Consider the following 19,998-nt stretch of genomic DNA (forward strand, 5'->3'; position numbering starts at 1 on the left):
GTGTTATGACATGAAAAATTAAGTTTGAATGGGACATTTTTGGCGCTTAATGGTCTGAGTGTAACACTTGTTTGTAATAATCAAATAAAAAAAGACACAATCTTAACAAAATGATCAAAAATGAAAAGCATGTTCGATGCACACAACAACAAAAAACTTTTTTGCAACACGGTTATTGCGATCCCAATTCCAAAAACTGCAATGATTTGTCGGAAATACGGAAATAAGAGCTCCATGCTTTAAAACATACACATTTCATGTCTTAATATCTTTTTACATATATCACCTTTAATATCAGAAATCTTTAAATCCAGCATCTATTTTAATATTTCTTGGAAAAACTACCTTAAGATTTGGTATTTTTCGTCAAATAAATAAATAAATTTAAAATTAAATTTAAAAAATTAGGCACGTTTGTTTTCAGCAGTTGAGATATTGATTAAAGTGTCAGTTGCATACATCGCAATAAACAAGACAAATTTTACAATATGAAAAAAATCGGGAGCCTGAGGTCAGGTGTGTGGATTTTTTAAGGGTTAATGGTTTTCTCCATAAGATTTTAAAGCTCCGGTATGTAATATTTCTGATGTTTTATTGGCAGAAATGTAATAAACTAGACATAAGTTTGTTAATCACTTTTAAAACTACATTTGTTTGGTTTTTGTAGCCACAGAAAAAAGCCTTTTGTAGGCACTTAAGTTAAGGTAAGGGTCCGTGAGGACACGTTTCACATGTTTTAAAGCAAGACGATTTGGACACAAACGAAGAACAACGACATCCTGTCTGCTGTGTGAAGGCCACCGTAGTTTTCTGACACCCGTGGGGAAAGGACGGACGTCCACAGGCGTCCCCAGATGTCCACTAAAGACATTTTATGATTGTAAGGCAGCACTCTTGTTTTGGACAAATAAGAAGACGTGAACCACGGACAAAGGACGTTTAAATTAAAGAACGGAGTTTGGCTGATCGTTTTAGTGAAACATAGAGAAAAAAATGTTGGAATTAAAGTGTTTAACTATTTAAAGTTAGTAAAGTGGTTAGTTTGACAAGTTATTATTATTATTATTATTATTATTATATCACTTTACAGGGACTTTGAGGAGTCAAGAGTATCATATATATTATATATAATGTAATATAATGTACTGCATTCACCTTAAAAAAAATCCTGTTTTCTTTTTTTCATTTTCCTGAACTTTACTCATTTGGTTCTGTTCTGTTTTCAGTTTTTTTGTTTTAAATGAATGGGAAAAAAAAAAAGAATTTGCTTCTGTTTTTGAGAATTTATGAGATTGTTTTTTTGAATTGTTTTTTCTCAATTAATGAGAAGAAATCCCAGATTTTTAAATGAATTTATCCTGAAATATTTTCTTTTGGTTCTTTTATTTTAAATAAAAGAGATTTTCTTTCTTCAGTTTTTTTGGTTTTGTATTCCTGATTTAAAGACAAACTATTTTTGAATAATATTTCTTTCATTTCTGTTTTTCCACAATAAATGAGAAAAAAATGTTTTCTTCTGGTTCTGTTTTTTGGAATTAATTCGAAGATTTTTCCAGAATTTTTAAGTTTTTCTCAATTAGTGAGGACAATTTCTTCCTTTGTTGTTTTTTTTTTTTTAAAATGAATGAGATGATTTTTCCTGATTTAGTTTTTGTCAGAGTTGCACGAACATTGCACTGTTCGTCTGAACAAAGTCCTGAGGCGTTAAAGTCTACAAACTGAATAAAAATAACACTTAAATAACTTGTAAAGTGAACATCTGTTTTCAGGACAGAAATGGAAGCTTCTTAATTTTCTTATTATTCCAGAAAAACAGAGACAAATCTCACGCTTCCAGAATAATCTGATGGCTTTTTTTTCCCTTTCACAGCAGGAACTTTAATCCGGATTTGGCGACGTTGTCGTTCAGCAGCTGTTGTGACGCGTGGAGAAATCCTGCCACGCCCGCAGCAGCTTCCCGGGCTTGAAACCGTTGACGATGATGAGTCTGGAGAAGACGCAGCGGTCGTACTCCAGGTTCCTGATCTCAAACAGATTCCTAAGCGTGAAACCGGCGAGGGCGTACGACGGCCGCACGCCCAGCACGCGCAGGCACAGACCCACGTACACGTCCTCCAGAGGGACCACGCGCACGAACCTGGACGCCCAGGCGATCCTGGCGGCCAGGTCGGCGGACAGAACGTAGCCGGCGCCCGACACATACGGAGGGAAGCGGTCCTCTGGGAACTGGTCCTCCGTCAGAGACCACTTACTGTTCCTGTCCCGCCGCGGTCGCCCGTCGCCGATCACCGAGCCCGTGATGAAGTCGTGGCGCGGCGAGTTCCTCAGCCACGGCAGCAGGAAGAAGACGTTGACGAAGATGTCAGCGTCCACCTTCATGACGTAGGAGGCGTTGGGACAGAACGTGGACGCCCAGTTCATCATCATCACAGTCTTCACCGTCAGGTTCTGGTAAGTGTCCTGGAATCACAGACATCACCTTTAAAATACTGACAGATGCAGGTTTTTAAGGGTTAATGGTTTTCTCCTTAAGGCTTTAAAGCTCAGGTATGTAATATTTATAAGGGTTTAATGGCAGAAATGTAATTTACTGTTTATTTAAGTGTATAATCACTTTAAAAACTACTTTTGTTTGGGTTAACTTAAGATAAGTTAAGTTAAGGGATCACATTGATTCTACGGGAGCCCGTGAGGACACGTTTCACACGGTTTTAAAGCAAGAAGATTTGGACACAAACGCGTGTGTGAAGGCCACTGTAGTTTTCTATCACTCGTAGAAAAGGACGGACGTCCACAGACGTCCACAAGGCAGCGCAGCTTGTTTTGGACAACTTAGAAGACGAAGAAGGAATATTTCACCGTATTAAAACTCGTCTATGTCGTAGAAATGTGAAATAATATTTAAAGCAAGTGCCTTCTTGGTCGAGAAAGGCAGAAAAATGTCATTTTAGCTCATGTAGATGAACGACAACAACTCCCAGCATGCACTGCTGTCCCAAGCGTCAAAGCAGACGGCGCTAGTTCTGTAAACACACAAATGCAAAATATTATAATATAATAAATATAAAAATACAAAACAAAATACTCGCCACCGGAGGAATTATCTCTGAGACACCATGGCTCAATCCTAACTCCTCACTTTATTTAATACTTTTACTTCTGAAGTACATTTTATATCAGAAAATGACTGAAATGACTCTTAAGTACAATAAATGTCAAACTTTAAGACTTTTACTTCTACCAAAGTTGTTTTCTGTACTTTTACTCTTTAATTATCACTTTAATAAGACTGTATATTCACTCACTCATCTTCTACCACTTTATCCTCCACACACAGGTTGCTGGTTCTAATCCCAGCGTCTACGTGTTTCTAGACTGTACATGAACCACAGTTTGAGCACCACGGGGTTTAGTACAGAGTCATAAAGTTTTCAGTCTTACCAGGAAGTCCATCTGAATGATGTCAGAGTGTCTCGTGCTCTCCTCCTGCAGGCTGGACACCTGTCCTCTGTCCTCTGTGACGCCCATGAAGAAGAGAGTGAGTGTCGTCAGCGTCTCCTCGTGAGGAGAAGGAGGAGAAGGAGGAGAAGGAGGAGAACTCCATGTTCTCCTGACGGCTCCTCTGGCTTCAGCCTCCTGAGGAGACACCGGGACCAGGAAGAGCAGGAAGGGCGCGGGAGAGCGCGCGCACACCGCGGGCTGGTTGTGGATGAAGCGGTAAGTTAGCGGCGAAACGAGCGCGAACTCGGCGTCCGTGAGTGGACGCGGAGACCGGGGGACATCTTTGGTCCTCAGGAGGACGTGGACAGACAGCACGAGGACAGCGGAGACGCCGAGTAACTTCACTAACGTCCAGCAGTGAAGTGCTCTCCTCATCGCCCTCACACGAAACTCAACTAAACTCCTGCTTCTCGTTGTTTTGTCGTTGTGTTGTTGTTTTGTTGTTGTGTTGTTGTCGTTTTGTTGTTGTTTTCTTGTCGTTGGGTTGTTGTTTTCTTGTCGTTTCACGTCTTTTCCCGCGGTGTTTACAGATTCTGACAGAAGAAGAAAACACAGGAAATCACAGCGTGTTCACAGGAGGAGGAGGAGGGCGGAGACCACGCCCGGAGGGGGCGGAGCCAAGATGGAGAATTTAAAAAAACACTGCAGAGATTTTTCTACGGAAGAGGATTAGGGACAAACATGAACTATTTAGGAAACAATTTAAAAAAACTCACACATTCGAATTCTGGATCATTTTAGATTAATTCTGAAGAATCAGTCATGGCTTTTATGTTATTTTTAATGTCTGTTATTGTCTTATTTTGATTTATATTTGCAATCTCAGTCAGATTATACTGCTAAAAAAAGGTTAAATAAATAAAAGTGTGTGGAATCATAATTAAAAACATCTGTGCAGACAAAATCCACACACACACGAATGGACACTGAACTGTCTTATGATTTTATATATTTTATAACAAATTTACATTGTTACACAGCAAATTATGGAAAGTGTAGAGAAGCCTTAGTTTACTGTTGTTTTAACTGATGTTACTCTTATATATATATCTTATATACTCACTGTGATATAATAATAATGATGTTTTTTCAAGTTTGATAAGTTTTAATCAGTGTCGGTCTATAGCGAGGGTGGCTGCTGAGCAAATAAATAATAAATAATTTTCTGAACTTCTTCCTTTTAAACAAACTGTTTATTGTAATACAGCTTACAGAGAAACACTTGTTCACCCAGTTATAAACAAACAAAACAATAAAAACAGACTTAATTTACACAGGCATTCTTTAGAAGGTCAGTGGTTTAGTATCCTGCTGTCGCAGGGGGGCGGGGCAGGGGCGGAGGCATAGGGCGGGGTCAGGGTGTGTGGGGGCGGGGGTTATTAACAGTAACTAGTTTTCTAGTTTTGGCCTATTGTTTTTCATCAACATAATCATAGAGACTTTAATCATGGACTTTGGGAGTTGGCCTTTTTTTTTCCTCTTTTAATTTAATTATTTTATTTTTTTAAATCTTTTCAGCATCAACATCTTTTTGTGTCAACAACGACGAAACATTCCCTTTGTTCCACATTTACAGTATGTACTGTTATATTCACATTTCTCAAAGAAACAAAAGAAAAAAACAAGATAAAAGACGAGCGTAATCTCCGCGTTTCATCGTAAACCGAGCGATAAACTGTAGGTCCTGCCTGCGCGCGTTCACACGAGCAGACCAATCGAAGCTTTTCCTCTTTTTTCCTCTGACGCTCTTTAGATTTAAAAAAACAAACAAATAAAACATAATACTGTGGTAGTAGAAGTAGCGTGATACCTTATTTACGAAATAATGCTGCGTTCCATTTTACATCGAAGCTCGGGAGTTCGCAGCGTTTCCAGAGAGAATTTATGGACGCCGGGCGAGCCAATTAGTGAGCTGCTCTATAGATCCACCAAGAAACTGATTGCAAAATAATGAGCTCGCATCTATATCCACCAACAGACTGACTGCCAAATAATGATCCGTTCAATTCATCCTTGAAGAGACTGGCTGCCAAATAATGAGTGATTGCATACATTCACCAACAGCTTGTCAGCCAAATAGTGAGCTGTTCCATACAGACTAAAGGAATCCTAACTCTGAGATGGAAATCCAAACTCTGGGGGCTTAAAACCCTTAACCTTAACCTTAAAAAAAGTAGGTGAGAGAGTGATGGTTGTTGTGGCTGGGGTTGGCGCACCTCGTGTGGACAAAAATGGGTTTCTAGGTTTCTAATCATGATCTTGGAAATTCCCGGGTTCCGACTACAAATGGAACGCAGCATAAATGGAAAGATCCGGGAGAATGTGGGACGTGGCCGGTTTAATACTTTCCTATGGGATTTTTTTCCATCGAACGTTGGCTTGTGTTGAAGGAGACGAGGGGAAGGAAACCTGTGGAGGACAGAAGTGACACTGACACGAGTGAAGACATGAACACATCTGAGATGATGAATGTTTAAATCAGAACCGTACGTGGAAACAGTTCACGATAAAAAAACAAACCCTGAACCCAAACACTGAACCATAAACACTCCCGTCCTTCCTCTCCATGACTGACGCGAGCAGAAGGAGGTGACATCGAGATGTTCCCGCTCTCTTTGGTGCGTGAAGACGAATCTGCATGGGTTTGATTTGAATTCCAGTTTTTTTTGTGTTTTTTAAAACATGCAAACTGATTTCAGCACTGCGTCGTTTTCCACGGCCGTGTGACGAAGGAGGGAAGGAAGATCGCGGCTGGAGACGTGTGGAGGCAGTGAGGCTCTCGGCAGTGGCTTTGGTTGCTGCTGGGTGGGCGGGTGGATGTGGGCGGGTGCTCATGGTGGTTGTTTGGAGAAGGGGGTGGAGTCCTGACAGAGAAGTAGCGGTGTTGTTTGTTAGTGGAGGGGGTCGGTGGTGGTTTGTTTATGATCGTTTCCTCCGTCCCTCCAGGTTTCTGAAGTTGGAGGGTCTGATCTTCATCTCGGCGAACTCGATCGAGTGCTCGTGGCCTTTCCAGTGGAACCAGTTCACGCCCTGAGGAGGAGAACGAAAAACCAGTTACACGCTTTAAAATGCTAATTCCCTCTAAGGGATTAATAAAAGCCTCTAGACCACATGTGTTTTTATGTTCTAATGATCCGTTCAATTCATCCCTGAAGAGACTGGCTGCCAAATAACGAGCCATTGCATACATTCACCAAGAGACAGACTGCCAAATAATGAGCTGTTATCTCTATCCACCAACAGACTGTGTGTTCTTAGAGGAAGTCTTGTTGAGATAAAACTGAGTACTCAGTTATCAGCTTAAATCATTTTGCAGAATGTTGACATTCTGCAGGAAAGTGCTGTTACCTTGCTGTGACTGTTGTCTCCGTATCGTCCCATGAGGTTGACCCGGTGACAGTTTTTATACCAGAACGCTCCTTTGTAGGACAGGGCGCAGTTGGTGACGGCGATGTCGTTGTCGTGGTCGTAGGTGGAGAACGGACGACCGTGGTGATACGTCATGGAGTCGCCTACAACACAACACAGAGAGAGAGAGACAGGTCAGCAGGTGTACCTAATTAAGTATGTATGTTTGTTTGAATAAATTCAAGTTTTCACAAAAATGTTGCACTTTATTTTCTAGTTAGAACAACTAACTAATACTTTTATAGACTAGTTAATACTTTCTAAAATACTGAAGCTGAGGGTTAGGGTTAGGGTAAACTGCAAAGTGGCCACTTCACCTGCTGTTCCACTGTATCCACCCACGTGCACTTTGTAGCGGGTTCGAGGTTCAGAGACGGAGAACTTGTCGTACTGAGCGTAAGCGGCTTCGCCTTTGTCTCTCAGGTCGACCCGCAGCTCGTACTGACCTCCTGCTGTGATCTTATGAAGGTTGGACAAACCTGTGGAGAAGATAAATTTAGAAAACCAGGATCCTCTGAAAACACAGCTTCATAATCTCAACATTTTAGATTTCTGGCTGAAAGTGTGAGGCGTGAACAACGTGTGTAATAAACGTCGTGCTGTGCTTGAATTACCAAGCCAGAATTCATCATTCATGTCACCAAAGCCGCCCGTGTAATTCTTCCAGTTGCGGAAAAACTCCAGCTTCCCGCTCTGGCGTCTGAGGAAAACCTGCGAAAGAAAAAAGTAACAGCTGAACTGTAACTGTGCGAGAAACATCTCAGCAGACGTGTGTGATTGTGGGCGGGACTTACGATCCATCCGCCTCCATCAGTGCCCATGTCACAGTAAACCTGGACGGGCTGGTTTTCGTCTCCTCCCACGTAGATGGTGTACAGACCTGATGATGTGTCGCCGTTCAGCAGAGCCTGAGAGCAGTCTCTGGGATGTCTGTACAACACACCAGCTACACACACACACACACACACAGTAATGTAACTGCATCACGTTTGAAGTTGTGATTCATTTCTCTTCAAAGTAACACAGAATGTTACAGAAATAGCAGCAAATTTGTCGTTATATAGTTTTATACATAAAACTGCATAAAGTAACATAAAGAAAAGTACTATCATAATAAAACCACTGTTATAGGATAATTAACTTTAACACAGTAATAAAAATGTTTTTAACAGCAATTTAAAAGACGACAGTGACCAACTGAGTCGTTGTATCGTGTATTGTATCATATCATGTATTGTGTTGTATCACATATTGTGTCTTACCGTGTATTGTGTTATATCGTGTGTTGTGTAGTATTGCGTCTAGTCTCCTATTGTTTTGTGTATGGTGTCGTATCGTGTATCATATTGAATCATGTATTGTATCCTATCATGTATTGCATATTGTATCGTATAATGTATTGCATCGTATCAAGTATCGTATGATGTATTGTATCGTATCAAGTATTGTATGATGTATTGTATCATATCAAATATCGTATGATGTATTGTATCATATCGCGTATTGTATATTGTATCGTGTAATGTATTGTATTGTATCAAGTATCGTATGATGTATTGTATCGTGTAATGTATTGTATTTTATCAAGTATCGTATGATGTATTGTATCATATCAAGTATTGTATTGTATCATGTATTGTATATTGTATCATATAATGTATTGCATCGTATCAAGTATCGTATGATGTATTGTATCATATCAAGTATCGTATGATGTATTGTATCATATCAAGTATCGTATGATGTATTGTATCATATCGCGTATTGTATATTGTATCGTGTAATGTATTGTATTGTATCAAGTATCGTATGATGTATTGTATCATATCAAGTATTGTATTGTATCATGTATTGTATATTGTATCGTATAATGTATTGCATCGTATCAAGTATCGTATGATGTATTGTAGCATATCAAGTATCGTATGATGTATTGTATCATATCAAGTTTCGTATGATGTATTGCATTGTGTCTTCCAGTTCCATTGCATTGTTTCCGATCCAGTTCCATTGCATTGGTCATAAAGCAGCAACAAACATCCGTCACTTAAGCCACAGGTGGGTTTGGGGATATTTGCCACACTTTTTCCATTCAGGTGTCGCAGATCCATTTCCATTGGACAGCACCCAATACATTGCACCAACTCCAAAGAAATACATTTCACCCAATGCATTGCACCAACTCCAAAACAATACATTGTACCAAATGCATAGCACTAACTTTTGTTTACATTTTATGTTGCTGTGGCAGTAACCTCAAGGTTTTAATGGTGTTGTTGCTTTGTGTAACATTTTCAGTACGAGCAGACATTAATACAGATGTAACAATGTAACATATCCTATATATGTCTTGGAGATCTGCCAAGCGTTGCCTCGAGCTCAAAACCATGTTGTGTCTCCATTCTGGAATAGAGTAGAAGAAAGAACATCCACAAAGTAGCAACAGACATCAGTCGCTTGTGCCACAGGAGATTGGGATACTCACCACCATAGGTTCATTACCCATCATGGTGGCAACTGACCGGGGGGGCGGGCTTTGACACAGACAGGTCTCTAATCTGGAATAGATCAGAAAAAAGAAAAGCAGCAGCAAACATCCCAGTCATTCAAGTCACAGGCGGAGTTTAATATACTCACCACCATAGGTTCTTTACCTATCATGGTGGCCACTGACCGAGGGGGAGGGGCGGGCTTTGACACAAACGGGTCTCTAATCTGGAATGGATCAGAAAAAAGAAAAGCAGCAGCAAACATCCCAGTCATTTTAGTCACAGGAGGAGATTGGGATACTCACCACCATAGGTTCTTTACCTATCATGGTGGCCACTGACCGGGGGGGGCATTCACACAAGAAGGTCTTTACTCTGGAACAGATAAGAAAACAGAGCAGCAAACATCCCAGCCATTTAAATCACAGGAGGAAATTGGTATACTCACCACCATAGGTTTTTTACGTATCATGGTGGCCACTGACTGAGGGGGGCTTTGACACAAGTATGTCTATATCCGGAATAGATTAGAAAAAAGAACAAACAGCAGCAAACATGCCAGTCATTTGAATCACAGGAGAAAATTGGGATACTCACCACCATAAGATGTTTTTGTATCATGGTGGCCACTGACCGGGGGGCGGGTTTTGACACAGGTAGTTCTCTAATCTGGAATAGATTAGAAAAAAGAAGAAAGAACAGCACAGATATCCCAGTCATTTAAGTCAAAGGAGGATATTGGGATACTCACCACCATAGGTTCTTCATGTATCATAATGGGCCCTGACCGGGGGGCGGGGCTTTGACATGGGTAGTTCTCTAATCTGGAATAGATTAGAAAAAATAAGCAGCAGCACACATTTAAGTCACATGTGGAGGTTGGGATACTCACCACCATAGGTTCTTTATGTATCATGGTGGCCACTGACTGGGGGGGGCGGGCTTTGACACAGGTAGGTCTCTAATCAGGAATAGATTAGAAAAAGAAACAGCAGCAGCATACATCGCAGTCATTTAAGTCACATGACGTGTTTGGTATACTCGACACATAACAGGAGGACAGAGACAACGGACGACATGTACATCATATTATTTTGAGAAAAGAGAATCCAGTTCCATTGCATTGTGTCCAATCCAGTTCCATTGCATTGGGTCCGATCCAGTTCCATTGCATTGTGTCAGATCCAGTTCCACTGCATTGTGTCCCATTGCATTGTGTCAGATCCAGTTCCATTGCATTGTGTCCCATTGCATTGGGTCGATCCAGTTCCATTGCATTGGGTCCGATCCAGTTTCATTGCATTGTGTCAGATCCAGTTCCACTGCATTGTGTCCCATTGCATTGTGTCAGATCCAGTTCCATTGCATTGTGTCCCAATGCATTGGGTCCGATCCAGTTCCATTGCATCAGTTCCATTGCATTGTGGTGATCCAGTTCCATTGCATTGTGTCCCATTGCATTGTGTCGATCCAGTTCCATTGCATTGTGTCGATCCATTGCATTGTGTCCCTGCATCGGGTCCGATCCAGTTCCATTGCATTGTGTCCCATTGCACTGTGTCGATCCAGTTCCATTGCATTGGGTCAATCCAGTTTCATTGCATTGGGTCCAATCAGTTTCATTGCATTGTGTCCCATTGCATTGGGTCAGATCCAGTTCCATTGCATTGTGTCCCATTGCATTGGGTCTGATCCAGTTCCATTGCATTGGGTCGATCCAGTTCCATTGCATTGGGTCGATCCAGTTCCATTGCATTGTGTCTGATCCAGTTCCATTGCATTGTGTCTGATCCAGTTCCATTGCATTGTGTCCCATTGCATTGTGTCTGGTCCAGTTCCATTGCATTGTTTCCGATCCAGTTCCATTGCATTGGTCATAAAGCAGCAACAAACATCCGTCACTTAAGCCACAGGTGGGTTTGGGGATATTTGCCACACTTTTTCCATTCAGGTGTCGCAGATCCATTTCCATTGGACAGCACCCAATACAATACATTGCACCAACTCCAAAGAAATACATTTCACCCAATGCATTGCACCAACTCCAAAACAATACATTGTACCAAATGCATTGCACTAACTTTTGTGTACATTTTATGTTGCTGTGGCAGTAACTTCAAGGTTTTAATGGTGTTGTCGCTTTGTGTAACATTTTCAGTACGAGCAGACATTAATACAGATGTAACAATGTAACATATCCTATATATGTCTTGGAGATCTGCCAAGCGTTGCCTCGAGCTCAAAACCATGTTGTGTCTCCATTCTGGAAGAGAGTAGAAGAAAGAACATCCACAAAGTAGCAACAGACATCAGTCGCTTGTGCCACAGGAGATTGGGATACTCACCACCATAGGTTCATTACCCATCATGGTGGCCACTGACCGGGACACACGTAGGTCTCTAATCTGGAATAGATTAGAAAAAACAGCAGCATACATGCCAGTCATTTAAATCACAGGAGGAGATTGGGATATTCAACACCATAGGTTCTTCATGTATCATGGTGGCCACTGACTGGGGGGGGGCTTTGACACAAGTAGGTCTATATTCGGAATAGATTAGAAAAAAGAACAAACAGCAGCAATCATCGCAGTCATTTTAGTCACAGGAGGAGATTGGGATACTCACCACTATAGGTTATTTATGTATTACGGCCATGACATCTCGTCTTCTGTGCCTCTCTGACCTTCTACTCTGATCTGAACATGGATGTGGCCTCATTAAGGAAGTTGAATATCGGTGCCAATGTTCAGCCAATCAGCAAGTTTGTGTCAGAGTGGGATTTGTTGGAGTGGGAAGGGCTTATTATTGATACCTTATGAAACAAGGGTAAGATATCAGTCACAGCACACTTAAGTGTATTTAAAACATTCCACAAGAAACACAAAATCAATACATAAACACATAGTTTACCTCTGCCATCCAGACTAGGACTTTCTTAGACCAAACCTGCCTCGAGCTCCCCTGCCATCTGGGCAAGGGACTTTTGTCAGGGGATACAGAGGTGAACCAACATGCCTGAACACCAGGTCTCGGTGTTGGGAGGCTTGGCCGACAGGGGCCCTCCAGTGGTGGTTGGAGGTAAAAAAACATATTTGGTTTTGATTCTGGACTCGAGTGACCTCTTTGACCCATTTTGTTTCACATCACATTGGAAAACAACTTCAAAAGTCACACTCCCAAACCAAATGTAATACAATATAACACCTCAGTCAAAAACCTGAACCCTGAGTCCGTGGGGTTGGGTTTGGGTAAACTAAAAGCAACTTACCCAAGCACAGTCTTGGCGGTAGCCCCAACTTCCAGTTTTTTTTATCAATGCATGAAGAGACAGAAATTTGGAATTAGAAAATATTAAGGTAAGGTAACAAAGCAAACATTTTAGTACACTTACACCATGAAAGTGCAAAACAGCAATTACTGGAGTGTCAAATCATACAGTGTTACAAATACACCAGGTATTAGCACATTTCTAGGGTAAGCCAAAGTACAGAGGGATATTTCACCCAGCATGTGCTCCCTCCAAGCTGCTAATGCTAGCAGGTGGGAAAATCAAGGCTCTTAGGGATACAGTGAGCTCAACATTGTGTGACATACAATATACAGTGAGCATACAGTGAGCATGCATTGTGTTGGTATCTTCAAGTCCCATATTTTCAGCTGTTGGGTTAGGGTTAGCTGTAAGCTGTTAAGGTGCCACTAGGTGTTAGCAGATCACTGAATGCAGACACAAAAGTTAGTTGACAGTAAAATAAAAGAAAATCTCATTTAAAAAATGCAAGTTGAAAGAAGTGAATCCAAAAACAACAAAACCTAAAGACACAGGCAGATCTTGGAAAAAATGAAAGGCAAAATAACTGAATTTACCAAGGCTGGGATCAAAAGCTGAGTAATCTGCAGCAGGTGAGGGAGAGAAACCAAGTAAAGGGGTTTCCCTGGCAAGCCTACAGGGAGAAAGACAAGCAGACACACCCACTCATGCAGACAGGGAGAAACAGACAGCCATTTAAGGGAAAGGGAAAGGAAACCGTAGGACAGACATTGCATGTAGATCCTAACACACAAAAGTATTCCTTTAAAAAAAGTGTCCATTCCACAAATAAATTTTTTTTTGTTCTTTGCCACATCGTTTCCTTTGGTTCACACACGAACACTGACAAAGATTTATTTCAATTCAATTTTATTTGTATAGCACCAAATCAGTATCTCAAGGCACTGTACCCAGACAACATCATGGAGAGCAGATAAACCCAACAGTTCACAAAATGAGCAAACACCAGGCATCAGTCAAGAGAAAAAACTCCCTTTTAACAGCAACAAACATTCCAGTCATTTAAGTCACAGGAGGAGTCTGGTATACTCGCCACATAATGGGAGGACAGAGACAACAGACAACATGTACATATTCTTTTGAGAAAAGAGATTATGCTACACTAAGTATACTAAGTATAGTCCAATCCAGTTCAACTGCATTGTGTCCGATCCAGTTCCATTGCATTGTGTCCGATCCAGTTCCATTGTATTGTGTCCGATCCGGCACAGGTGACATCCGTCACTTAAGCCACAGGTGGGTTTGGGTTTTTCATTCAGGTGTTGCAGATCCATTTCCATTGGACAGCACCCAATACAATACATTGCACCCAGTGCATTGCAGCAAATCCAAAACAATACATTGCACAGAAATCACACCACACAATCACACACACTACACACAGCTGAGTGCTGTTTAAGGTCATGTTGAAAGTCACTATTTCCTTTGTGCTGCAGCACATTTGAGAAACCCCTTGAGAAACCTCGAAAACCCTTGTAAAACCGTGAAACAGTAAAAACACCTCAAATGTTTTTTAAACCTTTAAAGCAACCATTTTAAACCTGTTGCTGAAACCACATCATAGGACCTGTGATGTGGTTTCGTCCATTATATAGGGTGCACCCTCTGGCATTAAACTTATGATTCTCCTGAAGCTTTACCAATATTTTTGGAAATGTAGAAATACATGGAATGCATTTATTTGTTCTTTTCATTCATTATTATTATTTATTCATTTATTTATGTATTTTTTTATATGTTAATTTATTTATACATAAGTCAGGTTTTGTCCTCCATACAGGTCACATCTCCACTACAAAAAAGTACCCACACTGTAAAAAAAAATCTGTTGTTTTTACGGTAAAAAAAACGGCAGCTGTGGTTACCAGAGCTTCCTCGTAAAATTTACAGTGAGACATTTTTTATAATTACAGTAGAACAGTAGTATACCTGTAAATTTAACAGTCAAGAAATGGATTCAACACCATAATTCATCGTAACAATAAAGGTTTTCACCATTGATTTCAGCAAATTATTTTTGTAAAATTAAAATTAAAATACTGTCACTATTACAGTTCGTAACAGTATTTTTTTAGGTTTTTTATAGTACAATTAACTGGCAGCCTTGTAACACACAGTTTTTCAATGTAAAAACTATTATTACTTATTGTATAAGCAACAGTTTAGCCATGTTGTTTTTACGGTAAAAAAAAATGGCATCTGTGGTTGCCAGAGCTTCCTCGTAAAATTTACAATGAGACATTTTTTAGAATTACAATAGGACTGTAGTAGGCCTGTAAATTTAACAGTCAAGAAATGGATTTAACACCATATTTTACTGTAACAATAAAGGTTTTTACCATTGATTCTAGAACAAAAAACCTGTTAAATTAACAAGAACATACTGTCACAATTACAGTTTCTAACAGTACATTTTTAGGTTTTCTGTCATACAATTAACAGGCAGCCTTGTAACATACAATTTTTCTCTGTAAAAACTTTTATTACCTATTGTATAAGCAACAATTTTGCCATGTTGTTTTTACAGTAAAACACTGGCAGCCATGGTTGCCAGAGAGTCACCGTAAAATTTACAGTGATACATTTTTTTTAAATTACTGTAGGAGAGTAGTAGACCTGTAAATTAAACAGGTACATTTTGGTAAATAAACAATTAAATACTGTCACAATTACAGTTGTGCTTGCCAGAGAGTCTCCGTAAAAATTAAAGTGAAATTCTTTTTAGAATTACGGTAAGATGGTAGTGAAACTGCTAATTTTACAGTTAAGGATGCTATTTAACACTACATTTTACTGCAACAATAAAGGCCTTTACCACTGTTGAAACAAGATTTAGTATCAAATTCAACAAGAAAATACTTTCACAATTACATGTTGTAACAATAATTGTTATTTATTACATTTCTTTACAGCCAACACACATTTAATCTGTAAAAAATATTTTTACAGTACAAAAATGGCTGCTATGGTTACAAATACAGCACAACGGCTATTTGTAAAATAAACCATTTCCATAAGAAAACAAAACAAAAGTTGACTAAGTATAGTAAGTATAGTCCAATCCAGTTCAACTGCATTGGGTCCAATCCAGTTCCATTGCATTGTGTCCGATCCATTTCCATTGCATTGTGTCCGATCCAGTTCCATTGCATCGTGCATAAAGTAGCAACAAACATCCGTCACTTAAGCCACAGGTGGGTTTGGGTTTTTCATTCAGGTGTTGCAGATCCATTTCCATTGGACAGCACCCAATACAATACATTGCACCCAGTGCATTGCAGCAAATCCAAAACAATACATTGCACAGAAATCACACCACACAATCACACACACTATTTGATTTGAAAATCTTTAATGTCCCCGAAGGGCAATTTGGTTTACAGCAAAAGTTCAACACAGTAGAGCTCACATAGCACACACATGACACAATAAATACATATAAATACATATAGTCATCACAGATAACAGTACTGTACATCCTTCCCAACAGGTTCGCCTACAGCGTATTAAGGAATCTAACGGCAGACGGGACAAAGGATTTTAAATATCTGTTTGATTTGGCCTGACAAGGGAATGTGTACCTCCTCTTAGATGGGAGGAGTCAAAACTCTGCATGAAGAGGGTGAAGAGGATTTGCCAGAATGGCCCTTGCCCTCTGAATGGCTCTGACCTGATAAACATTATCAAGGTCATTCAAGTTAATGCCAATTGTTTTTTGGCAGAGTTTGACCACATTCTTCATCTTATTCTTATTTGATATGCTGAGGTTCCCAAACCAACAAATCATTGCAAAAGTTAAGATAGACGCAATAAAAGATGAGTAAAACAGTTTAAGAAACTTCTTATCAACGTTAAAAGACCTCAGTTTCCTTAAATAAAACAACCTCTGATTTACTTTCCTGCAGATGGCATCTGAGTTGCTCTCAAAAGACAGTTTATCATCCAGGATGGTGCCTAGATACTTATAATGGTTGACTGTGTCCACAGCTGTGCCTTTGACAAAGGTTTGGGCTGTGACAGGTGGATTCTTACGGAAATCAATTTTCATGTCTTTCGTTTTTGACACATTAAGTTGCAGATAAGAATCATCACACCATCTAACAAAATGGTCCAGGACCGGTCCGTGGCCCGCCTCATGGTCCTGCAGGAGGCTGACAATCACGGAGTCATCAGCAAATTTAATTATGTGCCTAGACTCAAACGTGCTCTTACAATCATTAGTGTACAACATAAACAGCAGAGGTGACAAGACACATCCCTGGGGCGAGCCTGTGGAACACAACAGAGTCCTGGACAGGGTTTCATTAACACGAGTTCTCTGAGGCCTAGTTGTCAGAAAATCAACTAACCAGCATATAGTTCCCAAATCAACACTGGGTATTTCTGAAAGCCTGTGAGCAAGGACAAGAGGCTGCATACAGTTGAAGGCTGATGAAAAATCAGCAAAACATAGACGTATGTGTGTTTTCCTGCCTTCCAGGTGCCTGACAATTAAATTCAATAGTGTCGCCACAGCATCCTCCACCCCTTTCCTGGGTTGGTAGGCGAATTGAAGGGGATCAATCACGGTCTGCGTCATAGCAAGCAAGCTCTTTTTTACTATACGCTCAAAACTCTTCATCACCACTGAGGTGAGGGCCACAGGGCGATAATCATTTAATGTCTTAGGTGATGGTACCTTTGCCACGGGAACAATAGTAGATTCTTTCCATAATGTGGGAACTTTATTTAATGACAAGGACCACTGGAAAATGTATGTAAAGATTTCACTTAAGAATGGGGCACAGCATTTAAGTAGTCGGCCACTTATTCCATCTGGCCCATAACTTTTCCTTGGGTTAGTCTTTCCAAAATTGCTCCACACACTGATTTCATCTATCTGAATCCCACTGCTTACTGGAACTTCCCTGAATTTAGACAATTCTCCAGAGAAGTCAATTGAATCAAATCTCAAATAAAACTGATTTAATTCTTCTGCCAGGGTGGAGTCAGATTTGTCACTGTTAGATACTCTTTTCTTCTTGTCCTGGATTCCCATCATGGACTTAATTCCTCTCCAAGCGGAGCGAGAATTGCCCATCCTGAATTCATCCTGAACCTTGTCCTTGTACTGCATTTTGGCCAATTTGATTTCCCTTTTCACCAATTTTTTGGGCTTCTTTTTGTTCAGATATGTCTCCTTGATAGTAAGCTATTTTTTTCTTATTGATAGAATTCTTGAGGGATTTGCTGACCCAAGGCTTATTATTAGGATACAGTGTGATTGTCTTTCTTGGGATTATCATCTCTTCGCAGAAGGTAATATAATTTACCACAGTGTCAGTCAATTCATCTAAATTAGTACATGAGTCTTTAAAAACATCCCAGTTCGTATTATGCAAACAGCCATTCAGTTCCCGAATAGCGCTCTCTGTCCATAGAGCGACCTCTTTGCACTCAACTTTCCCCTTCTTGAGGGCCGGCTGGTAGACCGGAGCAAGCAAGACACAGCTGTGGTCAGAAAAGCCAAGTGGAGCCAGTGGGAAGGATTTGTAAGCTCCCTTTATAGTGCCGTAGCACAAGTCCAGTATTTTACCATGTCGCGTTGGACATTTTACATACTGGTGCAAATGACCAAGATGCTGTTTCAGACTACAAGTGTTAAAATCACCAAGGATAAAATGTGGGGCATCAGGGCATTTATTTTGCAATTGGTGCACAAGTTTAGCAATAGTGGACGCTGCTTCTGCCGTATCAGCTCTGGGATGTATATAAACCACTGTCAGGAACACCTGTGGGATTTCCCTTGGCAGATAAAATGGGCGCAGTGAGACTGATAAGAGTTCGATGTGGGGACTGCATATGGATTCTCTTATTTTGACAGACTTACACCAACGAGGATTGACGTACAAGCACACGCCCCCTCCCAATGATTTGCCGGTGATTTGTGCGTCACGATCAAGCCGGTAAGGCTGACCAAAACCATCAATGTCAAAATCTTGAGTCGGATCATAATCCTTCAGCCAGGTCTCGGTTAAAGCGATCACACAGGCATCCCTGTACTCCGAGATATGCTTCACATTCGCTTGAAGCTCGTCCACCTTATTTCTCAGAGACTGCGCGTTGCCGAGGATAATTGAAGGGAGCGGCAAGCGGCGGAGTCCCAGTCTCCGCAGCCGCTGATGCACACCTCCTCTCCGGCCACGCCTCCTCACTCGAGCCGCAGTCCGCTGCCGAGGGCTTCCGGTCCGAACGGGAGCCTCCAGCCCAATTCCTCCGGATCTCCGGCGGGATGCCATCAGGTGAAATCACTGCCCCTGAGTTGCTGCAGTGAATAAGGAAGTCACGGCTGTATCGGAGCCTGTCAGGTCGGTTGCTCTGTTGGACGCTTATAGCACTCCCAAGAAGTATTTAAAAGACGTTAAAAACGTTAAAACACAGGTAAAACCACAGTTAAAAAACCGCAGTTCCCACAATCACTCCCACACACTCTTGCTGTGTGTCGCCATGACCAGCGCCAGTACGATGAGAATCGTACTGGCGCACTACACACAGCTGAGTGCTGTTTAAGGTCATGTTGAAAGTCACTATTTCCTTTGTGCTGCAGCACATTTGAGAAACCCCTTGAGAAACCTTGAAAACCCTTGTAAAACCGTGAAACATTAAAAACACCTCAAATGTTTTTTAATCCTTTAAAGCAAACATTTTAAACCTGTTGCTGAAACCACATCATAGGACCTGTGATGTGGTTTCGACCATTATATAGGGTGCACCCTCTGGCATTAAACTTATGATTCTCCTGAAGCTTTTCCAATATTTTTGGAAATGTAGAAATACATGGAATGCATTTATTTATTCTTTCATTCATTCTATTATTTATTCATTTATTTATGTATTTTTTTATACGTTAATTTATTTATACATAAGTCAGGTGTGAAACAGTGCATACCTTTTTGGAAACATAGGGAGTTGATCTAGATCCACTCATGATCCGCAAGGGCAGAGATAAGAGTCAGGACTCTGGGATTGACTGAGAACAGTTTTTTTCTTTTTCTGCTCAACCTTGGTCCCTCTCTCTGGATTTATGGAGAAGAAACACCTTAAACGGGAGAAAAGGGGGAAAAAAGGGGGAAATTACATTCTGTTGGGGCAAATCAAATACCTTATATATTAAATAAATATAACAGACATGTTTACCTTTGGAGGAACTCAAGTGTTGATCTTAGTTCCACTGGGTAGTGTATGTTGAAACAGTAGTAACTCCCAAACAACAGGCACATGGCAGACGAA

General features: G+C 40.7%; 2 protein-coding genes across 2 annotated transcripts; both read right to left on the bottom strand.

Moving 5' to 3' along the window:
- Nucleotides 1-1,618: 1,618 nt before the first annotated feature.
- On the bottom strand, nucleotides 1,619-4,086 carry b3galt8 (beta-1,3-galactosyltransferase 8). The gene is made up of 2 exons (XM_044025486.1): nucleotides 3,442-4,086; nucleotides 1,619-2,460 (listed from the first exon to the last, which is right to left on the bottom strand). The coding sequence occupies exons 1-2, from the start codon at nucleotides 3,874-3,876 to the stop codon at nucleotides 1,906-1,908; spliced, it is 990 nt and encodes a 329-aa protein (XP_043881421.1). The 5' UTR covers nucleotides 3,877-4,086; the 3' UTR covers nucleotides 1,619-1,905.
- Nucleotides 4,087-4,672: 586 nt separating this feature from the next.
- LOC122769404 (tenascin-like) lies at nucleotides 4,673-19,007 on the bottom strand. Its single transcript, XM_044025921.1, has 6 exons — nucleotides 18,619-19,007; nucleotides 7,704-7,887; nucleotides 7,524-7,620; nucleotides 7,227-7,388; nucleotides 6,850-7,013; nucleotides 4,673-6,531 (listed from the first exon to the last, which is right to left on the bottom strand). Exons 1-6 carry the CDS (start codon nucleotides 19,005-19,007, stop codon nucleotides 6,421-6,423), a joined length of 1,107 nt encoding a protein of 368 aa, XP_043881856.1. The 3' UTR covers nucleotides 4,673-6,420.
- Between the last annotated feature and the right edge of the window lie 991 nt (nucleotides 19,008-19,998).

The sequence above is a fragment of the Solea senegalensis genome, linkage group LG5 (assembly GCF_019176455.1).
Source record: "Solea senegalensis isolate Sse05_10M linkage group LG5, IFAPA_SoseM_1, whole genome shotgun sequence".
NCBI lineage: Eukaryota > Metazoa > Chordata > Actinopteri > Pleuronectiformes > Soleidae > Solea > Solea senegalensis.